This window comes from Squalius cephalus, assembly GCF_949319135.1.
Source record: "Squalius cephalus genome assembly, chromosome: 19".
NCBI classification, from domain to species: Eukaryota; Metazoa; Chordata; class Actinopteri; order Cypriniformes; family Leuciscidae; genus Squalius; species Squalius cephalus.
This window is the reverse complement of record NC_137140.1, coordinates 20,825,904-20,849,091: the sequence shown is the minus strand read 5'-3', so window position 1 is coordinate 20,849,091 and position 23,188 is coordinate 20,825,904. Positions and strand designations below refer to the sequence as shown.

At 37.3% G+C, this 23,188-nt stretch overlaps 1 protein-coding gene across 2 annotated transcripts in view; it reads right to left on the bottom strand.

Annotated features, from left to right (window-relative positions):
- The window catches only part of ca10a (carbonic anhydrase Xa), a 186,198-nt gene that overhangs the window by 12,788 nt on the left and 150,222 nt on the right, over nt 1-23,188 (bottom strand). For both annotated transcript variants that reach the window (XM_079850517.1, XM_079850516.1), the window contains 2 exons: nt 6,874-7,059; nt 1,375-1,470 (listed from right to left, as the gene is read on the bottom strand). In XM_079850517.1, coding sequence (XP_079706643.1) covers nt 1,375-1,470; nt 6,874-7,059 — 282 coding nt within the window. The remainder of the gene's footprint in view (nt 1-1,374; nt 1,471-6,873; nt 7,060-23,188) is intronic.

Sequence of the window (23,188 nt, the reverse complement as noted above, 5' to 3'; positions counted from 1 at the left end):
ATGAGCCGAGTGAACATGCAAATTCATTCCCTGACATTAGATGGCGCTTAATGTAAAACAGAAACCACTCCATAACAGTTCTCTTTTATCAAGATTTTTGTAATCGCTGTCGCGTTTGTCATATAGTTCTTTATGTTCTGACACCAACGAGACCAGCAGCTCTACAATCATCTTGCCTTGCATCTTCCTCGTCTCATTTCTTCCTGGCAGTGTAGACGCTACTTGGTGTATATCTTCTTCGCCGTTACGTATGTGTGCTCGGCAAGACCGTTTTGTGTTTGAGCGCCACCAAGTTGTGTTTTACTATAACTTCAGAACACGTGAACAAAAGCGCCAATCTCATTGGTCGGATAGTTTTTGACGCGGCGCGTCAAACCAAAAAAACGAACCCGAGGCGTTTTTAAAAAAAATTACGCTTTTACGCGTGGCGTTTTTCGTGCCGGTGTGCACACTCACATTGGCGCCCTTTGTTTAGTCACGAGGTGTTAAACGTCGGCGAATATCGCGCGCGAAATTCGTCCCGGTGTGAACAGGCCTTAAGCCTGAGAGTGACACTGGATGGGTTAATTATCTTAGCTTGAATTCTTGTCCTGAGGGAAAACATTAGATAATGGTCTCCCCACAGTCCTCTAATAGAGCACGGGAAAGTTATTTCACAACCCTGTCCTTCCAGAATGACTGGGAGATGCACACTTAGTTTGCCTGTTGTCTAATTGCATGGCTAATTGATTCTCTTCCCCTATTCATTCCTTCAACCGCCCAACCATCCATCAATTAATTGAATGTGCTGACTCAAATTGAGCAACAGATTGAGAAATAAATGCTGTTCTTTTGAACTTTCTATACATCAAAGAATCCATAAGAAAAGCATCACGGTTTCCACAAAAATATTAAGCAGCACAAATGTTCTGACAAATTTTTAAGATGAAGAAATGTTGAAGACTGGAGTTATGATGCTGAAAATTCAGCTTTGATCACAGGAATAAATGGCATTTTAAAATATATTAAAATAAAAAGCAGTTATTATAAATTGTAGTAATATTTCACAATATTACTTTTTTTTACCATATCTTTGATCAAATAAATGCAGCCTGTGGGAAACGTGTAAAAACGTGTAATAATAAAAAAATAAAAAAGTTAAAATAATTGTATGTATTTTAAGGATGCTTATAAAAACAGAATAAATTGAGTATAACAGCAAGAACAAAGCAAATATAGTGATTTGGATTTATTTATTTTTGCTGGGGAAAAAAAAGTACTGAAAGTACCAGTAGTATGGAGATCAGCTGAGATAATGCAGTGAAAATATTCAAGTTTAAAATACTTGAATTCTGTGCTTTCACTTTGAGTGTTAAATGTATGATCATAACTCACCTTCATAAATATAGACACTATCACCAAGCCATTCGGACTCTTAGCAGCTTCTGTGTAGTTTGTGTACAGTTCATGGTTGTAATGTATAAGCTGCACCTGTATAATTAAAAAAAGACAAAATGGGCAATTATAAGGTTTTGACTTTGTTCATTGAAAGAAATGCCTCCCTACTTCTCTATTTGCTCACTATGAAGGACAAAAGTGTGTCAGCATCAATACATAGCAAAAGGAAACTTGTTACATGTAGCCTACTGTCATGTTACTTTCTACTGGGTGTCTGTTAGGATCACAATACTGGAGTAAAGTCAGAGCACTATTTGTTCTTCACGTGCACAGTAACTGAAATTTAAAACTGTTAAAAGAAAATGCTGAATAGACAATTGCATAGATAGATACTGTATAATACACTACGCATTAATATGTATTTTCTTTGTGCTTTAAACTTTTCAATGCGGACTCGACGCGCTGCGCGCTGTGACTCATGTTGCTTCAAGCGCATCATTCTACGCTCAGGATCCGCATAAGTGCTTTGTGCCGCACTGTATTGGAGCCTTTCATATCGTAATACAGGGACGCAATGAAAGATTATTAATAGCCTTTCTTGTTCTGTCCTATCTATCATATGTTGCTACCTCATTAAACAGCTCTGCTATACATTTAAAAAATGTCTCAATTTGATAGTAGGCTATATATAAAATAATTCATATTTTTGATTTTTGTTATCTTGTTTTTCATGAATGTATTTTACAACGATACAAAAGAGCAATGTGTAATGTTTTACCAGATTTAGTGTTACACTTATTGACTAAATTTTACTGCTGAATTATCCACTAATCTAGTTTATAATAGCATTTATGTCAGATTATGATCTTTTTTTTTTGTTGTTGTTGTTTTTCTTTATAATGAAGTTGTCTGTATTAAGTAGATTGTGTTTAACACACAAAATAGTGATTATCAGTTCAACACAGAGTTATAGAAATTATACTTGATTAAAAAAAAAAACTGCGCTGGTATCGGATCGGTATCGGTCGATACTCAGAATATTTGGTATCGATTCGGATCAATTCTGGAAAAAATGGTATCGGTGCATCCCTAGTATTTTTATGAAATATTAAAGCATAATTAGGAATAATTACTGATTGATAATTCTTTGGATGGTAATCCAGTTTTCATAGTGTGGATTTAATCGTACAGCCTATTTTCACCCCCAATAAATATGTGACAGTTTGAATGAGCTGAGAGTCCAAAAGTTTTTGACACAAATGGCTCTGAATCACAATCACAGGTAAACAGCTGCTTCGGTCTTTGTTTGAACATGTCTGTCAAATTTAAATTCGAATTCATTGTGAAGCACGGCTAATCTTCCACCGGTGAATCGCTTGAACGCACACTGTCCCTGTGAAAGAGCTTTAAAACTTAGCAGAGCCAACAAATGTAGAGATTACCTTGAGCAAAGACCAATTATTGTAAAATAACTTTTTCTAATGGAAAAAAAGGGTCCCCTCCAAGTTCGTATTTAACTACAGAACACTGTTAACAATTTAGGACCGTTTCTGGGAACAACTTCGTACATCTTTTTAGTCAGAAGTGATCAATTCTTTACCAAGCCCTGTTTAGCCTGCTGTGTGTTTATTAAAGAAATAAATTAAAAACTGTGGCTGATAGTAATTATGAAATATGCAAAAGGGGGAGCCAGGGAGTGACAGATCGTCTATAAACTTAATCAAGTGTGGAGGAACGCGATTACAGAATGAATGTTAATTTGATTAGATTTTTTAGGGGAGGGTAGCCAGTTCTTTCCCTAAACTCTTTAAGCAGAGAGAGTTTAAAGGCTAGTCTGAAGCGATTGAATGCCAAACATTTATACACAGTCAGCTGACATTATAGCGTTTCTAAGAAGTTGCATTATATGTGTGAAAAGCTGAGGTGCTCATCTCACTGCATCTGTTGGTTCTATGAAATCTGCAGATGGTGGAGAGGTGTCGAACATTAGCAGGAATGTTCAGTGCATCTTTGCACACAGACGGATCTGTCAGAGCGAGAGAGGAGAGCTGTCTCTGCTTCGATGGGAGACGGCTTATGCCTCTGGTGGGCCCCCTGACAAGCTCTTTATTGTCTGATAGCTGGCTTAGGCCTACCATCGGCAAAATATGAAGACAGCAAGTCGATAGCAAAAAGAGGGGTGGACAGCGCTAACAGGGCAAATGAAAAGCAGTCGTCTGGAACCGCCATCCAATAGTGGATGTGCTCAAAGCAAATAAACGGAAAGCCTGGGAGGACGGAGAACAGTCCTTATTTAACTACATTAAGATGTCCTGTGAAGGAGCATGTAGCCAGTGAAACCCGACCGACTGCAGCTCAGCTAACTTTACCGGTAGCTATGCAGTGTTTTAGCATGTTTTTTTAGTAGGATGGGACAGAGAGGGCTGTTATGCAATAAAGAGAAATTAGTTTTGGTTGAAGTTTGATGGTTTCCAATTTTATGCGGCACTTTTTAGATGGCACTTTGCTATATTTAGGACATATGAAAATGGGATTTTAATGAGCAAATATACGGTGGCATCTAAGCACTGAACAGTGATGGTAATTTGTTATTTTGCAACCATTGATAATTAGAAATTAATGAAAGGGTGAGAAGGGGATCTAAAACAGAAGTGTGGGCTATTAGACAATTCTGCAAATCACCAAATATGGTGTTTATTTATTAGTTCAAAGAAACACAGAAAAATGTAATGCATGAACATTAAATAGACTGTTTATATATCTGCAAACTTTAAAAACATCCGAGACGTTAATTTAGAAAGAACATTATATCTGCATAGCTTTACATGCATGTCTTATTAAATGTAGATTATGCCAGGATTCAGCCTAGAATATAATACTATGTGGTAATAAAATGTATTACTGCATAATGTTATTTTATGCAATTGTGATGTATTTGGAAAGTTCACCCAGTTTTATTTATTTATTTATTTTTTTTTCTTTCATCATTTACTAACCTGAAAGTAAGTGGGGTCCAAAACCATATTGGACTTCATTGGCTTTCATTGTATCGAACAACATGAGAGTGAGTAAATGACGACAGAATTTAAATCTTTGGGTGAACTATCGCTTTAATCTAGAAATGACGGCTAAAATGCTGAGGTTTATTGATAGTCACTGAAGCATGTGAAATGGAAACAGACAAATATTAAATCTTTGTGGACAGCTTTCCAGTTGTTTGCATGCAACTAATAGTTTCTAAAATGCAGTACAAAACAAGTTGTTTTGTTTTTTCCAAGGGGAAATAAAGAATGGAGGGAAACAACCTGTGCAGGTTTTTTTTTTAAGCGAAGTTTCTGAGAAACACCTTGAATATTTTAACACTCATTTCATCAATGGTGTTTCATTTTCAGCTTGTGAGTAAGACTGGCCATATCAGATCTGGGAGAATGAGGCATGTATTAACTCAAAGGTGTTGCAATGCATCTGCAGTAAATCAACTTCCTTGTGGGTGCTGTGAGCATCAGTCAAACATAATATTTTATTACTAGAGAACAAATGAGAGAAGAGGAAGGCAGACGTGTTGAATGTTACAGAGACAGACATCCAAATAAAGGTTAAAATCTTGGCTGCATTTGAATGCAAAATGAATGTTTGTCATTTTAAGTTGTAAGATTCTTCTTCTCCATTCTCTTTTCAAGAACAGACATGGGCTCATTTGGTTTAATTTACAATCTCAGACAGGTTTTTAAACCGAGCTATTCCTGAGCATGAAGAAGAGTGTTCCCGAAGGCTCTTTCATAAATGTCATTTTCTTGAGAATTTTTAGTCACCTGGTATTTTTGTACACAACAGCAACAAACCTAGCTACACATTGAGAATGCTTGTTCAATTTCATTTAAATTTTAATTGTGGCAACAAACAGGGTCTGTGTACCTTCTGTTAATTAGATTTTCTACTTGAAACCGGAAAAACGAGACTTGAGGTTTTTTCGAATTTTTGGTTCATGGGTTAAAAAATGTGTTTATGCTTTAATATTTGTTTCGAATTTGTAGGCGGCCCTGAAACGCCCCTTTAGTCAACCCTCTCCAGTCTTCTGTATGGTATACGCAAGCGAGCCAAGCTTGTTCACGAGATTCCTGCGGCTTTGTCGTGTACAACTGCTAGCGGCGCTTACAAGCCAAAAAATCTAGATTTTCAAGGATGATGCCTGTTATTTGCAAATCGGTTTACTTTATTCATAACCAATACAATGCCATTTGGCTTTATGCGATTAAAACTATATTGAGGAAAAATGTATTCATTTTATTTTCAAAAGGTCTATTTAAGAAAAACCTCAGATGCAACATGCTTTCACTCGCTATTACAAGCAGAATTAATATTTTTGAATAATAACTGTTTCATGGGGAAAACCCAACGCCACACAAAAGTAACTAATATTGTTCATAATAAAACTTAAGTTTTCATCGTAATAATTAGTCTACTGCAGTGGCTTAAGGCCCAATCGGGCTGTACTTTGGAATTATGAACTGAAGCGAGATCATATTAATGCCTTTACTGTCACTATTCCAGATCATTTAAAGTTCTGCATTGATTCAGTCTTTCACGTAGGATATAGTTTGGGAAAAGGCCATCTATTTAGTCTGGCTATCACCAGACCAAGCTCAATCTTTTAAGATTGAACATTAGTCTGGGGAGTCTGCTCTGTATTTTCTACTGCACAAGAGGCGTGATCAACGGGCATAGTTCAAATGACTCAGTACGCAATTGGATAGTCCTTCAACCAATCAGACCAACGGTCCGGGTGACGTACTTTGCAGCGAAAACTCTAGGCAGGAAACGTGTCAACAAACGTGTCGGTTTGGAGCATTGATCAGCGGTTTGCAGAAGCAGCAATTATAATCATTAATTACTGAGGATTTGCCTGTCAAGCTCACACTTAGTTTGTTGCCACACAAATCGTTGGTCTTATTACCATCAAAGGGAAATGTCAGGACTTCACTGACTGGTGACTTTATCAAATGATGGAGGCCGCAGTGCAGTGCATGTCAAATGTACACAGCGAGTGTAATTGAGATGCTTTTTTCCCTTGTTATTGCTCTGTTAGTGGGAGACTACTTATATTGGAGAATGAGAACAGTTAGTCATCAGCAATACAGTTAGGACTATTTCTGCCAAAAATATAGATTTTGTTTTTTTAGTATGTTAAGATATATTGTTCAGCAGGGTGCAAACATTACTGTATCATAATCTGATGCAAACCATGTTAAACATTTCATGAAATGCGTGCTCTGAGGCACTTTGTAACTATTTGTCGATGCATAAAAACCTACGCCATCGAGTTTTGCTTTCAGCGTACACCCGCTGTTGACCTACGAGGCCTGCTGTCTTTACACATTGCTCTTAGATTGTGACCTTAAAAGATCAATAGACTGCCAAATACTAGCAGCTACTGGCGCTTTACAGATGATCTGTATCCCACTCATGACGCAAGACTAACAGGATTCAGAAGCTCACCTCCCCAGAGAAAGCCTGGCCGTTGAGGAGATGCTCAGAGCCCTGTCCGTCCTCACTGCCAAAGTGCAACCTGATCTCCTCCAGACGATTGCTGTACGTCATTGGTCCACCCGAGATGTTCACCAGGTGCTCTTTGTCCAATCGGAGAGATACATGGCGACCAGTGTTGTACATCGTCCCTCCCACCTTTAGAAAAAAACAGATATGGTTATAAAAATTAAAACAAGACCTACTCATCAAATAAATGAAAAGAAAAGACCAATGGCATGTCCAGATATTTTACTGAGGCTACACGTGGGGCATTCAAGGGTGGCTTCTCTGATTTATAATGTGCTTGTCTTAGAAAAGGTTATGTGCTAAATGAACTAGAAAGGGAGCTAAGTTAAAGCCAGATGGCAACCAGCTGCATATTAACTGCTATTTGTTGGCTTTAGAAAAAAATGACAACATGCTTTCCACTCTAATTAAACCAAAAAGACTGTATCTGGTTTAGGTATGAACGCCCAGCCTCTGATTTGGGAGATGGGATCAATTTGGGGAGAACCTAAGTTTTCTAATCAAATTTTAGGGGTGGCTAGAGCCATCCCAGAACACCCATGTGGACACGTTACTAAGATATTTCTGATACATATCCCAGGTGTTGCTTTTTATTAAAACTAACAGATTTCAACTATTTGTTATAAGGAGGATATATTCAAATGTCTTAAACTTTTTATACAGATTATATTGCTTATCCATTGTCCTAGACCCAGACATCCAATCTTAAAATATGAAAATACATCATAAAAACACCAATTATTACATATTTTAAACTATCATGAAATCGTTTCAATATTTTTGTTGAAAATTATTTCAAATTTTTTTTCAAAAATCCCTCATAATTTCCACCACAACCAACAATTTTGCCCATAAATCTTTCCCGCAGAGTTTGTGTACCCTTTTATGAAGCTAAATCATACTAATATTTTATTGTGTGTCATTTACAATCAAGCTGTAGTGATGTAACGATCACCAGTGAGAGTGCCCGGAATTACTATCAGAGGACACTCCAACCCGGACAATCACCACACATCCACAGACTCCATTCCCCATAATCCTTTGTCCAGACTAATCAGCCATGATCACATCCACCTGTATGTCATTACCTTGTTTAGCTCACCCCATATAAGCCTGGTTTTCACATTCATTTCCTGAAAAGTCTTGTCTAGTGTTTCTACTGCTGTTTGTGTATTCCTGTCATTGTTCTCCAGTCTCCTGCCTTCTCTGTGGATTTTACCTTTGTTCCTGGATTATTTTGCGTTTATGTTTGTCTATTAAAACTTGTGGTTGCATCTGTATTCCCTCTCTGCCTCGTCCCTGCTTACATGTTACAAGTGACAATGTGAAAATATTATTTAATTGTGTATTTAATATACATAAAATGCAAGCTTTAAAAATTGTAGTGTGTTAGACAAAGGAGTCTTCCATTTTATTCTACAAAGATATTTAAAATGTAATTTCCATCAATTCATTTCCACTCCATGCTAATGAAAGCATGATAAGTGTGGCCAACAGTGCCTATAGCTGAAGAAACACCTCTACATTGAATCATTTTACTGACAGATAGTGGTCTGTAATTAAATTATATTCTCATTCTCGATGATACTGTAACTGTAAAAACTCAAGTGGAAGGAAAGAAGCTGGTGTGATAGATGGAAGAATGAAAACAAAAGAAGTGTGTCCTTAGAGCCGAAGAGAGTGAGAATCGATTAGATCTGAGGCTTTAAGAAGAGAGCATGGAGATACAACAACCACGGATCGCAATCTTTATCAGCGTATCTGCTTATTTATTTATATTCAGGAGTTGTTCCAAAGTGAGCCATTGAAATTCCAAACACAATGCTAGAAAGGCTTCCATGGCTCTTATCTTCCCTTTTCTTTTTTGCCTCTTTCTTTCATTCTTTCTTTCTCCTCTTACGACATTGCCTTCAAAATTATTTTCCCTCGCCAAATTCCCAAAGAAAGAGGCCTGCCCACACATTGTAAATATTTTATAGAACCTCTGAAAAAGCAATGATTTGTGTAGGGTAGAAAGAAGAGGTGAGGAAGAGAGGGGGGGAGGAATGGGAGGAGCAAAGACCATCCTTGAGAAAAAGGTGAGTAAAGACAGTATAGCCACACTCAAAGGATCTGCACAGTTACCTCTGGGTGCTGTACTCGTCTGAGAAAAGGGCAAGACATTTGAAAAACCCTGAAGAGTTCATTTCTCAATGATTATTCATGAACTAGAGATGGCAAAGGGAGAAAAACTAAAAAAAAAAAAAAAAAAAAAGACTCCCTGCCTGTTGCACATGCTGAACTGAGATGTTTCTGCTACTATCCAACAACAGCGCCGAATGGACCTCAGTTAGATGTTTTTATTTCTTCCAAAATTGTCCATTTGTCTATTATTGATGGCCAGTCTATGCTGACCACCTTTGTAACACTGTATGGATGTTTTATTTGAGAGATATATGTGGGGGTATATTCACTTGCAATGTACCCAAATGATTTCAAATATCAGATGGAAAAACACTACACAGCTTCCATAGCAAGTCCAGTACAGATGTTACCGGAGGGTATAAAGATCCTCACATGGAGCACGTACTCGACTTTCTTGACTTCATGCACTGTGATTCTCATAAACATTAGTCTGTGTATTGTTTCATCTCGGCATTTTAATTTTCCCAAATGCATTGAGCTGTTTCACCTCATAATTTGTATTAATGTATTCAAAATCATGCTAGTAAATGCTCTGCTGCACTTTAATTTGTTGATCCAACAATTCTAGGAATGACACATCGCATTGCTCTGACAACAACTGCAAAACACCACAGCATTTTGAATTAAACTTCAGTTGATGTGGCATTACACTTGACATCTGTAGATGTACCAACACAGGAGTTAATTACATTTCAAAATATATCAAAATAGAAAACAGCACCTCTGTGCAATAATATAATTTTACATTTATTAGTTTTTTTAGTTTTTAGTTTTTAATCAAATAAATGCAGTCTTGCTGAGCACGAGAAACTTCTTTCAAAATCTTACCAGTCTATGTGCGCGTGTACTGTATGTATATATCGAATTACATAACAGCTCTAAAGCTTTCCTTCTGGACTGCTCTGCAGCAATAACTAGCTATTCCAGTGTGTAAAGATCACATAAGCATGGGTTGAATCTATGAAACATTGTTTCCAATAGCTTAAAGCCAAAAGGCCAGTTTTTAGATGCTGCTAATACTCTCTGGTCAGGTAATCATGATTGCATGCTTTGAAATTAATATCATGAACACTTTTATAATGTGCCAGTGAGACAGCAATGAAATAAAGAAATTAGAGAAGCACATGCTCTGTCAAGGGGATTGGCATTATGCGATTCTGTAAGGATTTGAAAGGCTGATATCAGGATGAAAAGGATGTAAACCAATTTATTTCACAGTCTCCAATGTACTGTACTGTTCGGTCAGTATAAGTGATCACTCTGGAGAAAACTGGCTTTCAGCAACACTGTAGAAATTGCAGCATTAAAGGGAAGATGTTTTAGCTATATTTGAATGACTCTATAAGTCTGGTAAAATTCTGTGTTTATTAAAGCATCTAATTTTTAATAAACCTTGAATTTTAACAAAATATTTTAACCGTTTTAATTTAATTGTTAATACTTATAAAAGGTAGAGGTATACTATAAAATGTTTGGAATAATAATGAATTACCCAATCAATTATTTATTTATTTTCATATTTTCTAATGCCAGTGATATGCCAGAAATAAACTTCCATAGTCACAAATGAAATCCTTGATCCAATCATTGGATAAACTCAAAATCCAACAAACCTCTTGAAGGCCATGGATCACGGTATGAACCAAAAAACAAGCTAACCACAACCTACTCAATTTCAAATAGTCACTACAGTAACAAAGTTACACTGAAAGATAGCTACACAAGTTAATAATTATAAAGTAACTAACTATTTTACACTAACGTTTCTGAATGATGAAATGAACACACATTTTGATAGACCTGCATTTTGATTCAGCCAAAACAAAATTCAATAAAATGAATTGGATGTCTCAATTCTAGAAAGGTTAAAACACACATACTGTCAATAAGTGAGAGAGTAACATTCCAGAGTTTCTTATGTCGGCCCTTTATTTTGAACTTCTTGTTTTTTAGCCCAGGGCTGTGTCCAAAACCTAAGCCAGATACCTTTCTGCTCAGTCAGTCAATGCTTAACCAGACAGCTTCTAGACAAGCTTTCCTAGGCACGATAACATCATGTCTAATGATCTAGAACAATTTCAAGTGGGTGTTAATTACCAAGTGGATATTTAGTGGCTACAATGCTCCAAACATCTGAAGTGGAGTCATAAGTGGATTTTTTTTCTGTTGACATTTCTAAATACATTTTCTCCTTTCTTCAGACACTGTTAATTCATTCCACCAATCAAGCATGCACAGGATTGTGGGATATCACAGGAAGCACACATTACATTCAAAACAGACCAGATGACAAGCACTGAATTCAGACATGTCTTGTTGCCTTCCTACCGCAAGATACGCCAATGTCATGTGTAACGTTGTTTAATCATTCGCTCTTGTGTATTTATACCCTCTCAGGTTTCTCTCGTCTAGCATAGCTCCACAATGTGTTCTGAGAGTTTTGGTGCCATTAGTCTTGCTTTGAACTCTTATCTGATTCTAAATTTAGTACTGTACTCGGGTCCTTCCTCACAAGGTCACTCCCTGCACTGGATTGTTGTAAACTCCCAGCAGATCTTGTGGTTTCAGTTGTAATGAGCAAATTTGAATGCTGTTTCTGGCACCCTGTGAAGAAAATAAGGCTAAGACCATAATGCTTTTATTAAATGACAAGATTATTTTCTTACCAACACAGGAGTTAATTACATTTCAAAATATATCAAAATAGAAAACAGTACCTCTGTGTAATATTTTAATTTTACATTTATTAGTTTTTAGTTTTTTTAGTTTTTAGTTTTTAATCAAATAAATGTGTGACAAATCAGTGTATTTCAGACAAATCAGAGCATTTACAACGCTATGCTGATAAAAAGAGGAAAAATATTACATACTTCTCAATCTCAACAGAACATTTTAGTCAAATCATGCTGTTTAGTGACACCACACTTTTGCAAAAAAAAAAAAAGAGTAAAGATTAAGGCAATAAAAGTTACACTGAGCCAGCCACTATCATGAATATTTGCGAAAATAAGGGGCCTGTGTCAGTCTACTCTCTAGTTTAATAGTGAACTTGTCCATTTTTTAGGACTGTCCCATTTGCAAAATCATTCCAGTGCACTGATCCCAAAATATCATAAAATTAAAAATAAATAAATAACTTACCAGAGATGTCATGATTTCTGAAGACTTTCAAATAATAAGAGTACAAGTGTAAATGTATAGACAGTATTTTTATTCTGTCTGATTTTATTTTGTTGTCACTAGTGTGCATGATTTCATCAGTTGTTATAACAAGATTAAAAAGACCCTCATCGTAGAGGTCTGCTACCCGGGTTCGGGTTAATGTTTAATGAATAGCCTTGGGTTCGGGTCGGGTTCGGGTTTGCAACTTAGAAAAACTATATAGGCTATACATATAGTTTGCGTGCCGTGTGCTTGGCTGCTTGTTGTGTTGTGATCGTAATTATATGAGCACGCGAGAGAGAAAGTAGGCTACGTGCGCAGTTTCAGCCGTCCTCCTCTGATTGCGGTGTTGTGACCGAAATAGCGTGCACGGGAGCACATGCGCAAAAAAGTTTTGTAAAATGATATATGAATCATTTTTATTTTATCATATATCATTTTACAAAACTGTTTTGCGCATGTGCTCCAGTGCACGCTATTTCAGTCACAACACCACAATCAGAAGATGGTGCTGAAACAATCAACTCTCAATGCTGTTCTCTTCCTTCATAACTCGTACTGAGAAGGATATAGTTTTGCAACTTTGTTTTGAAGTTTAATGTTTGAGTTCCAGAGGAATTTGTGACTGTTTCACCTGTTCAACCACATCAAAGTTTCGTAATTAGTAAGTCCGTGCGTTTTCTCTTTTTTTTCTTGTGTGCGACTGATGAGGGGGCTGCTGTGCCTTGGTGAAACGATGTTTGTACATGTAGCCTATTTTTTTTTTTATTATTATAGTTACAAGCAATCATAAAATACAGCATATATAAAAAAAAAGCAAAAAAAAAGAAAGGTATTTACTGTGAGAAATGGACCTCGGGTTCGGGTCGGGCTTGGACTTAAAATATAGGTCGGGTTAAAAGATTTCGGGTACGGGCTGGGTTCGGGCTTAAGTTTAAAGCCCGTGCTGACCTCTACCTCATCGTAATTTTTATTTGTTCATTTATGCATGTCCTGCAGCTTATTAAACAAATATGAAAGCTATGCATGTAAAAAAAAATATAAAAATACAAATGTAGGTCAAGCACATATTGCATAACGGTGCTGTACTTTTTTTAACAGCTAAAATGAAAAAATAAATACCAGCTATGTTTTAATGTGTAACAGCCCAATTGCAATTATCATTGTCCCAGTGTTTAATGGATCAAGGCCCTTAATAGTCTCCAAATTTATGTTCACTGTATACTGAATTGACATCATATAGGGAACTAGAGAGCGGAATGAGACACAGTCAAACATATCTGCATTGCTGTCTGCTGAATGTGCCCTCCCTCAATGTATTACACACTTCCACACACATCCAGACAGACATGCTTGGTCTTTCCGATGTCCTGCCTCAGTTATTTCCACCTCAGAGATCCCTGCCTTCAAATCTGAGCAAGCTAAAAGGAGTTTACAGTTTTCGCCCATGCATCCCTACACATTAATGCAAATTGACCTCTGAGACTCGGTTAAATTTAGAAGTGATCTAGTTTCTCAAAATGGTCAGTAATGCCACTGCTCCTAGTTTTAATTGCCAACACGCTGCTAAACGATGGATTACACAGAAGACCCAGCATGCAACCCCATCGCATGTCGCAAAAATTGTTCCGAAATAATCCAGCTAGCACAATTAAATGTGCCTTAAAGGGCACCTATTATGCAAAATTCACTTTTACATGGTGTTTGAACATAAATGTGTGTTGGCAGTGTGTGAGCAAAAGAATGATAAAAATCCACCCAGTGTTTTTTTTTACAATCTCAATAAATCATAAGCACTGTCTCAGAATGAGCTGTTCTCAGATTCGGCGCAATGTGACGTAGAATTGAGCAGGCCCCTCCCACGACTGTTGAGTGACACTTCAGTTTGAGCTTAGACCCGCCCTGAGTGAGCTGGACACAGAGTCTGCCATTGTTCGACGCTTGAGCAGCTGTAGACAAGAATGTCTCCTAAGCGATTGAGGTGTGTTGTTGATGGATGTAAGAATGAACATAGCAGTCTTCATTTACTCCCGTTGTTACTCAAGGATGGATCTGTAGTGTTTGTGATCAAGCTTACACTCTCCGGAGCAACAGGCCTAACGTGACTGGACACGGAAGAAATGAAAGTGCGAGCGTGCTCTTTATGACAGCTCTTCAAGTCATTTTACGGATATAAGATTTTACCAGTTTATTTAGCACCCACTGAAAAGGTGTGTATATTTGTTTACTGTTAGTTGTAACGAGTGTTTTGTGTACTTCGCTGTGTATGTTGTTGATAATGAAAGGGAGAGAGAGAGAGAGAGAGAGAGAGTTTATGGATAAGACTTTAATGCGCACTTCTTATACTATGTTTATTCAGCTCTTACAGAGATTCTCCGGAGTAAAACTAACGCTCATCTTTTGTGTGATGTACAATAAACTTCACTGAACTCGTCAGTATATTTAGATCATCATTCAGACGGGTTTTGCTACAGCAGGCTTGTATTAGTGGATAAAAGCAGATGACAAATAAGTTATAACCATAATTAAACTAAACTATACCTGTTCTATGTCCATACAGCATATATTCTCTGGCTCTGTGGGCATTATTGTCCGAATCAGAATCGAAATGAACACCGGAACTGAGAGTTTCTGTTCTGATATTATCAGATGAGATTGTCCTGACTCTGAGCGCGAGCTTGTGAGGCTCCGCCCCCTGTGCCGTGCAGCAGCAGTTAATTTGCATTTAAAGGGCACACACTAAAACAGCGCGTTTTTCTGAGCCCCAAAAAATTACAATTTAAACATGCTGTAAAAAATTATCTGTTGAGTATTTTGAGCTAAAACCTCACATACATACTCTGGGGACATCAGAGACTTATTTTACATCTTGTGAAAAGAATCATAATAGGTGCCCTTTAAAAGGATCTGCTAGCTGCACTGAATCACCAGACACATCTATCCCCCTTTTAAACAAGTTTCCTTGTCCCTAGCATTTCAAGTCAAGCATATCAGCTCGCCCATGTATTCACTTGAGTGTTCTCTTTTATGCTGTTTTGTATTAATTCAGCATTAGTTTGCTCGTATGCTGCTGACTGTCAGCTATACAGTAGTTACTGTTTTCTGCTACTAGTTTCCCACTAGAAAGCAATTTTTGTTCAGACCAGTAAAAAAAAAAGTGTGTAATAGAACATACACTTCTTCACACATTGCACACGAAACAAACAACTTGAACAGTGTAGTCCGATTCGCAAATAAATGGCTTGCATGAACTTTTTTAGTGAATAAAAACATACAGTGCAAGCAATGGCTGTGGCAAAATCGCCCCTATACCCTCATTCACTATTCCCTACATTACTCCACTTATATAGTCCACTTTGTGGGACTGAGTGAGCGCACTCAATAACATCTACTATGGTTTCAGACACCACTCCAAATGGCTGTGCTCTCAAATAATTACCTATTTGAGGGTATGGGGGTGATTTCGGGACACAGCTAATGAAGCTCAATTCCTGAAACAATACATCGAAATGAATTTTTACCGAAACACTGAAAGCAAAATTAAGGTTTTCTAAAGTTCTAAACTAAAGTTTCAGTAATTGGGTGATCAAACTTGATATGCTGTTCAAGGTTTTGTGTTCACAGGTTATAAACCAGTCAGAGGAAAAGTTCTTCAGCAACAAGCCACCTTCAGCCAAACAGCATGTATAATTTACAGCATTAGCAGAGAAAGAATTTAAAATGAAGAGTTTGTGAATTTGAATCGCAATGAATCGAATATCTACATTTACCTATGTGTTGAGTAAGATATTAGTACCAACAAAACCTCAAAAATGTATGTAAATCATTCAAATTCAAGTAAAACAACTGAGAGGTGCACAACTTAAAATTTCAAAGAAAACACACATATATAGTAAGCTTTTGACGAAACAACTTTGACGGTGCAGCTTGCCAGGCTACAAAATGACTCATGAAGTAGTTAAATGGCAGTCATGCTGTCTTTTTGAACATACTGTAGTTACAAGTCCATATTGGCTGTAGGATTGTCTTTCAGTAAGCTACATGTATCAAAGTGGGTAAAAGCACAAGCAAAAATATCCCTTCTGCTTTTGCCTCTGCAATGACTGCTTTTGTTACAGAGCTGGTTCAAAGAGTTTAATAATGAGACCCTTCAGAGGAGGAAGAGGAGAGAGGGAACATGAAGGTCTAGTGGGCTGATCAGAAGATGCTGATTCAATAAATAACTCAAAGCCAGGTGTTCCAGATTCAAGGTTCGACTATTATCACCCCAATACGAGTTGCTATAGAAATACACAGGGAAGAAAAACAAGGCACATGCTCACAAACAGCACATCTGCACTCGGAGTACATTTATCATGCATTATTGTGTTCATGGGAGGATGTGTGGTGCTGAGGCGGGCATTGCAATTAGGCATCCATATATTGTAGCATATCACAATGAATCTCCCTGAGGATGAAATCTTAAGCTCTTCGATGTCAAATTTATTTTGATTATAATATCAACCTAGATCTAGACATCCATATTAGGCTCAAATAGAGAAGTTAAAGCGTTCAAAGCTGGTGTTACAACCCCAAAAGGGCAGTTACAATGAAAACAATCAAGTGTACAAGTAACTAAAAACTATGCAGGAAAATCACTGCGGGCTTGTGTACAGTATCAAAGGAGGTAGATGGAGGCGTTGTGTGAACTGATCAAGGTCTGGTCATTTTTATTGCGGATATGGAGCCCTATATGACAAAGAGAAGCTTCTCTCACTTCAATGAGTATTTTCTGGAATTCTGACAATCAGAGCCTCAGAGGCAGAGCAGACTGGAGATGAGAGGGAATATGGTGGTGCTTCAATAAAGCATACATTACACTTGTTTTATTACGGCAAGGGGTGTTCCTGTCCCTAAATCCCTCTTAATATACATTTTTATAAAATAGCAACAATACATTTATTGAATAAATGTATTTTTATAAATATGTATTCATATTATTAAAAATTATTATTTTGTAACGGTCATTATGCCTGTTTTTCCCAAACATGAATACATATTTTTATATACAAACAAATAGTTCCTATGAAACTATTTGAATATTTGATTAAGTGTATTTAAAAAAATAAAAAATAAAAATTGGTGTTTGAAAATGAGTGTTACCAAATAATTAAAACAGTTAACAAGAGTCCATTGCCTTTAACCTTAGACACACAAGAATTCTCAAGCGCAACAATTTAATACAATGTAGCCTACCCTTTTTTCCATTCAAAAACAACATTAGATGCGTATATTTCTTTGATTTAAACGTACACTATGGAATTTTTTTCGCCGCTAGGGGTCGCTAACCTTACAATAACAAAGGCGTAGTTTGATGACGCAACATTTGCTAAGAATTATGGATCTTGTCGTCAACGTCAAGCCGACCGATCTAATAATGTTTATGGATGACTGAATACATCGATGCTTTTATCATGACTGTGATATGAAGCAGTTCGGGATTGCTAAGAGACAGCTATCAGCTCCACACGCGACGCGAGTCCCGCGGATATAAAAGGAATATGGACATTTCATTCTACCGAACTACACGCAGAATTACTACCGTATTTTTCGGACTATAAGTCGCTCCGGAGTATAAGTTGCATCAGTCAAAAAATGCGTCATGAAGAGGAAAAAAACATATATAAGTCGCACTGGACTATAAGTCGCATTTATTTAGAAATTAATTTCACAAAATCCAAGACCAAGAACAGACATTTAATCAATATAGGCAAGTTATTCAACTACACAGTAGCACACAGAACAACAGGCTGAATAGGTGTCCGGTGTGTTAACGCAACACATTAACAGTTATTCAGCTACACAATAGCATAAAGAACATATACCTGGGAGGCTGAATAGGCTAAATTAACATAAGCCAGCGAGTCCAACAAGAAATTTACCAGTAAACAAGTTCACCAAGCTCCCGCGATCTCATTCCAAATCATTTTCTTCATCCCTTGGTGTCGCTTCTGAACAACTCCGTCAACTAGAGCGCCCTCTCGCGGCTGTAGACGGTAATGTTTTCTCTTGGTTCATCTCAGTCTGAATTAATTTTGATATATAAGTCGCACCTGATTATAAGTCGCAGGACCAGCCAAACTATGAAAAAAAGTGCGACTTATAGTCCGGAAAATACGGTACTCACAGGTCAGTTTATTAGACGAATTAAACTTGTGAGGTAACGCAGCGCTGTTTCACTTGGTCTAACATTACACTAGCACACTAAACTGCATTTGAATGTGTTGACATTTATGTGTTAGTTTGTCTGTATGAGACTAGCAGTAAGCTAGATCAACATTAGAATAACATACAGACCATATTCTAACGTTTTATCATTGTTGAACTATATAACATTGATTAGTTTTATGTAAATGTGCTCACCTGTTTAATAAAGTAACGTTACATGTAGGAGCGCTCGTTTATATACTGTCTATGGGAGCTTTAGGCATCTCGAAAACACCGCGCTGATATTGATTCTCGTTTTAGTTCTCCTTTTTTATACAAAGTCTGCTTGCCATGGTCCATAATGTTTGAACGAAACAACAACAGCGTGCAAATAGACATTGCGAACTACACTGTGTGTGTGTATATATATGTATATATGTATATATGTATGTATGTATGTATGTATGTATGTGTAATGTGTAATATGTAACAGATGTATGTGTAATAGATATGTAACTTAGAAATAAAAAGTTTTTACTTTTTTTTTTTTTAATTGGTCTATATATATATATTATAATTTAATTATATAATTTAATTAAATAATATATATTTTTATTATAATATTTGTATTAATTTCCAAAAGAAAGAAATTAGGTAAACTTATTGAAAAAGAAATCAATGCAAAAAGCTACTGTAAATGTGTGATCAGAATTAGGCAAATGCAACTTGAAGAGTTGTCCTCAGACAGTGACAATGGCAGCATTTATGTGCACGATTAAGAAGCCACATCTGAACTCCATCTGTTCCTGCTGTGTGCCCGTCGCACCAATGCCAACACAGCCAACCTGACGCCACCCCAGCGCCGTTGACAAATTAACACTTAAACACACCCTTGGCTCGCTCGCAACTGAAGAAAGCCAGAGGGGGAGGAGAGTGGGTGGAAGATTAAATTAAAGAGCAGAGAGGTACTTCGCAGGACTCGGACGAGTTGACACGAGAATCTTGGCCTGGCCGTTGACAGTGAAGCCAACTCATTAAGATGCAGGAGCAGAGGTGAGCTGTAAAAACCGATGTCTTGCCACATATCATGGTGAGCCGGGACGGCAGGAACACATTTTCACCGGGACGTTTACAGTTATAAGTTATTGTGTGCGGCTGCGAGGGGATTGAGAGATGGGATAAGGATGTAGCCTAAAGCTTTTGCTGTTCTGGTAAACCAGCACTCAGACTTCCCCTCGTGAATTCGCTGTCATCGCATGAATAAACAACGTACAGGTAACACTTCAGGGGACGTCAACGGGTAAATAACCAATGCTAAGTGGCACAGTTGCTGACTGCTTTCATATAGAGATTTAACAGATGTAATTTCCCAAATATACACACAGTGTGTGGACAGGTGTGGTTAGATTTAAAGTTTTTCACAGCCATGTTTCTCTCTCAGACAAGTCTGTCAAAACTCTTACTGCATTCTAAATACCAAAGAACAGATGTTTGGAAGAGATTCTATATATGTTAAAAAAAAAATTCCAACAGCTGTCAAGTTATGGCAAAAAAGTCAAATCACAAGATTTGTATTCTGCATAAAACACATTTGGCAATGAAATTAGAAACAGCGAAGACGGTTTCTGCAGTGCCTGTAGACTTTGTCTGTATTTTTTTAACGTTTGATTTATGTATTTGCCTTGCTGTTCAGATGAGTTCATTCTTCAAGGAACTGCCATTCTTGGCCCGAGGGTCTTTTTTTTTTTAAGGCAGCAATATGTATCGGGGGCTGTTTTGAGTGGGAGAGAGTAGAAGATCTGGAGGGAATTCAGCAGAGGAACATAACAAAACCCATTGCTCTTTGAGCAACTAGCATTTCCTATATTTTCCAAGCTAGCAAAAACAATCAAAATACATCTTTAATCTGCCAGATGATAAATATTATTGCTTGATGGTGAGAGTTATTAAAATGTACATAAATATTAATTTTTAAGGCAAGGCAGGTAGCTCAACAAAACGATCCAGTATAGTGAATTCAGATTTCCTACCTGTGTTGACATTTCCCATTAAAACAGGAAGTTAGAGATATAAAGCCCTTTTAAGCCATGAGCATGATTTGTTACTTGTTACTGGTAGTCAGAAGTAAGTTGTTTTAGGGGGAGGGACTTTCTATTTCTAGAGAGAATGTTACTGGACAATAATTTTGTGAGCGCAAGATGAATCATCCATGTTATAGTCCATTTTCCTGAAAGAAAATTGAATTTTGAAGAGATCGTTTTGTCAGCGTAAAAACGGCCTCAAAGAAGAATGCATAAAACTGCTATTTTAAAACTGTGACTTTAAGGACAGATCTTAGACACTTAGTTGTGTCATATTTTATATATTTCTGTATAAAACAATATAAATATTCCACTCAGGTTTATCACTTTTAAAGAGCTCAGAGAAGTTCACGAGTTCAGGCCTCAGTAGATCATGAGGTCATGAGACCATGAGGTAGATCAGTTAATTCTTAATATCATTAATTCATCTTTGTCACTAGGATATGTACCGACAACTTTTAAGCTGGCTGTTGTTAAACCTCTTATTAAAAAAACGCAACTTGATCCTAGAAAATTAGTCAATTATAGGCCGATCTTGAATCTGCCTTTTCTGTCAAAATTACTAGAAAAGGCAGTATCCTCACAACTATGTTCCTTTTTAGCAAGAAATGGTATCTGTGAGGATTTTCAGTCCATGTGATTTAGACCATACCATAGTACTGAGACCGCTCTCATTAGAGTTACAAATGATCTCTCTATTAGTGTTACTGGATCTTAGTGCTGCATTTGATACCATCGACCACAACATTGACTCGAAAATGATGTTGGCATTAGTGGAATTGCACTAGCATGGTTCAAATCATACTTATCTGACCGTTATCAGTTTGTAGCAGTAAACAAAGAAATGTCATATCGATCAAAAGTTCAGTATGGCGTACCACAAGGCTCAGTACTAGGACCTTGGGAGATATCATTAGAAAGCATGGCATTATTTTTCACTGTTATGCTGATGATACTCAGCTCTATATTACTTTGCGCCCAACGAAATGCACTAATTCACAAAATTAATGGAATGCATAGCTGATATAAAAATTTGGATGACTAGTAATTTCCTTCTACCTAACTGAAAAAAAAGATTCTAATTATTGGACAAAAAACTTCCTCACTTAATAACCTAGAATACTGTCTAACAATTGATGGGTGCTGTGTCAAGGTACTTTGTCGTCGGTTAGGAACCTGGGTGTGCTCTTTGATACCAATCTTTCATTTTGAAAGTCACGTTTCTACTGTAGCATCTGTAAAACTGCATTCTTCCATCTTAAAAACATATCTAAATTACGACATGAAAAATGCGGAACAGTTAGTTCATGCGTTCATGACCTCAAGGCTAAATTATTGTAATGCTCTACTGGCTGGTTGTCCTGCACGCTTAATAAAAAAATTCCAGTTGGTCCAAAACGCAGCAGCTCGAGTTCTCACTAGAACCAGGAAGTATGACCATATTAGCCCTGTTCTGTCAAAACTGCACTGGCTCCCACATTAAACATCGCATACATTTTTAAATATTGCTGACTACTTACAAAGCACTAAATGGTTTAGCTCCCCAGTACTTGAGCGAGCTCTTAACGCATTATAGTCCTTCACGTCTATTGCGATCTCAAAATTCTGGCCAGTTGATAATACCTAGAATATCAAAATCGACTGCTGGCGGTAGATCATTTTCCTATTTAGCACCTAAACATTGGAACAGTCTCCCTAACATTGCCCAGGAAGCAGACACACTCTGTCAGTTTAAATCTAGACTAAAAAAAGCATCTCTTTTACCTGCCATTCACATAAAACATTATACATTTATATTATTAATATCAGTTAAATGATTATTAGGCTGCATAGATTAGGTCAACCAGAACCGGGGAGACTTCCTATAACACACGATGAACTCGTTACAACAAGAGAAGAATGGCATCTGCGCTAATGTTAGTCTTTTTTCGTTTATTCCGAGGTTTACTGAAGTCAGCTGGATCCGGGCCGTATCCTGATCAGACGGTGAACCGTCTGGACACGACCACAACGCAATCCCTGAAGTGCCAGCCTCATCAGCTCTGTGAAGGCCTCATGGACACCTCAACAAACCCGTCTCCATACTGGCATGATGACTCCGACCTCCAACCAGATGGAACTGGATAAATATTGTGAATGTTCTAATCCAATCTAACTTGTCACCTGATGGAGTTTTGGTTCCTTGTCACTGTTGCCTTGGCTTTTGGCTTTTTTAGTTGGGGACATTTAATATTCAGCAATATTATTGATCTGCCTTATTTCAGGTGGACAATGATGCAATTTTGTTCTAGAAACAAACTTTGTTGTATTATTTTCATGTTATCACTGTGAAGCTGCTTTGATACAATCTGTCTTGACTTGACTTGACTTGACATCATGAATAATGAAGCAAACAACACATGCCAAAACTACTTGTGAGTCATTATCTGAATCTTAGTTGGTCTTTAGAGACTTTTTTTTTACACACAGTGCAGTGCTGCTGGCTGGATGAGGAGCACCTGCGAGATAAGAGAATGAACTCAGGGTCTCTCTCTTTGTTGCGAGTGTGTGACTCACAAGCCTCTACATTATCTCTCTGAGATAAAGCGTCTTTTAATGGGTAGAATGTGCAGCACTTGTAAGGATCCAAACCCAGGCGATGTGAA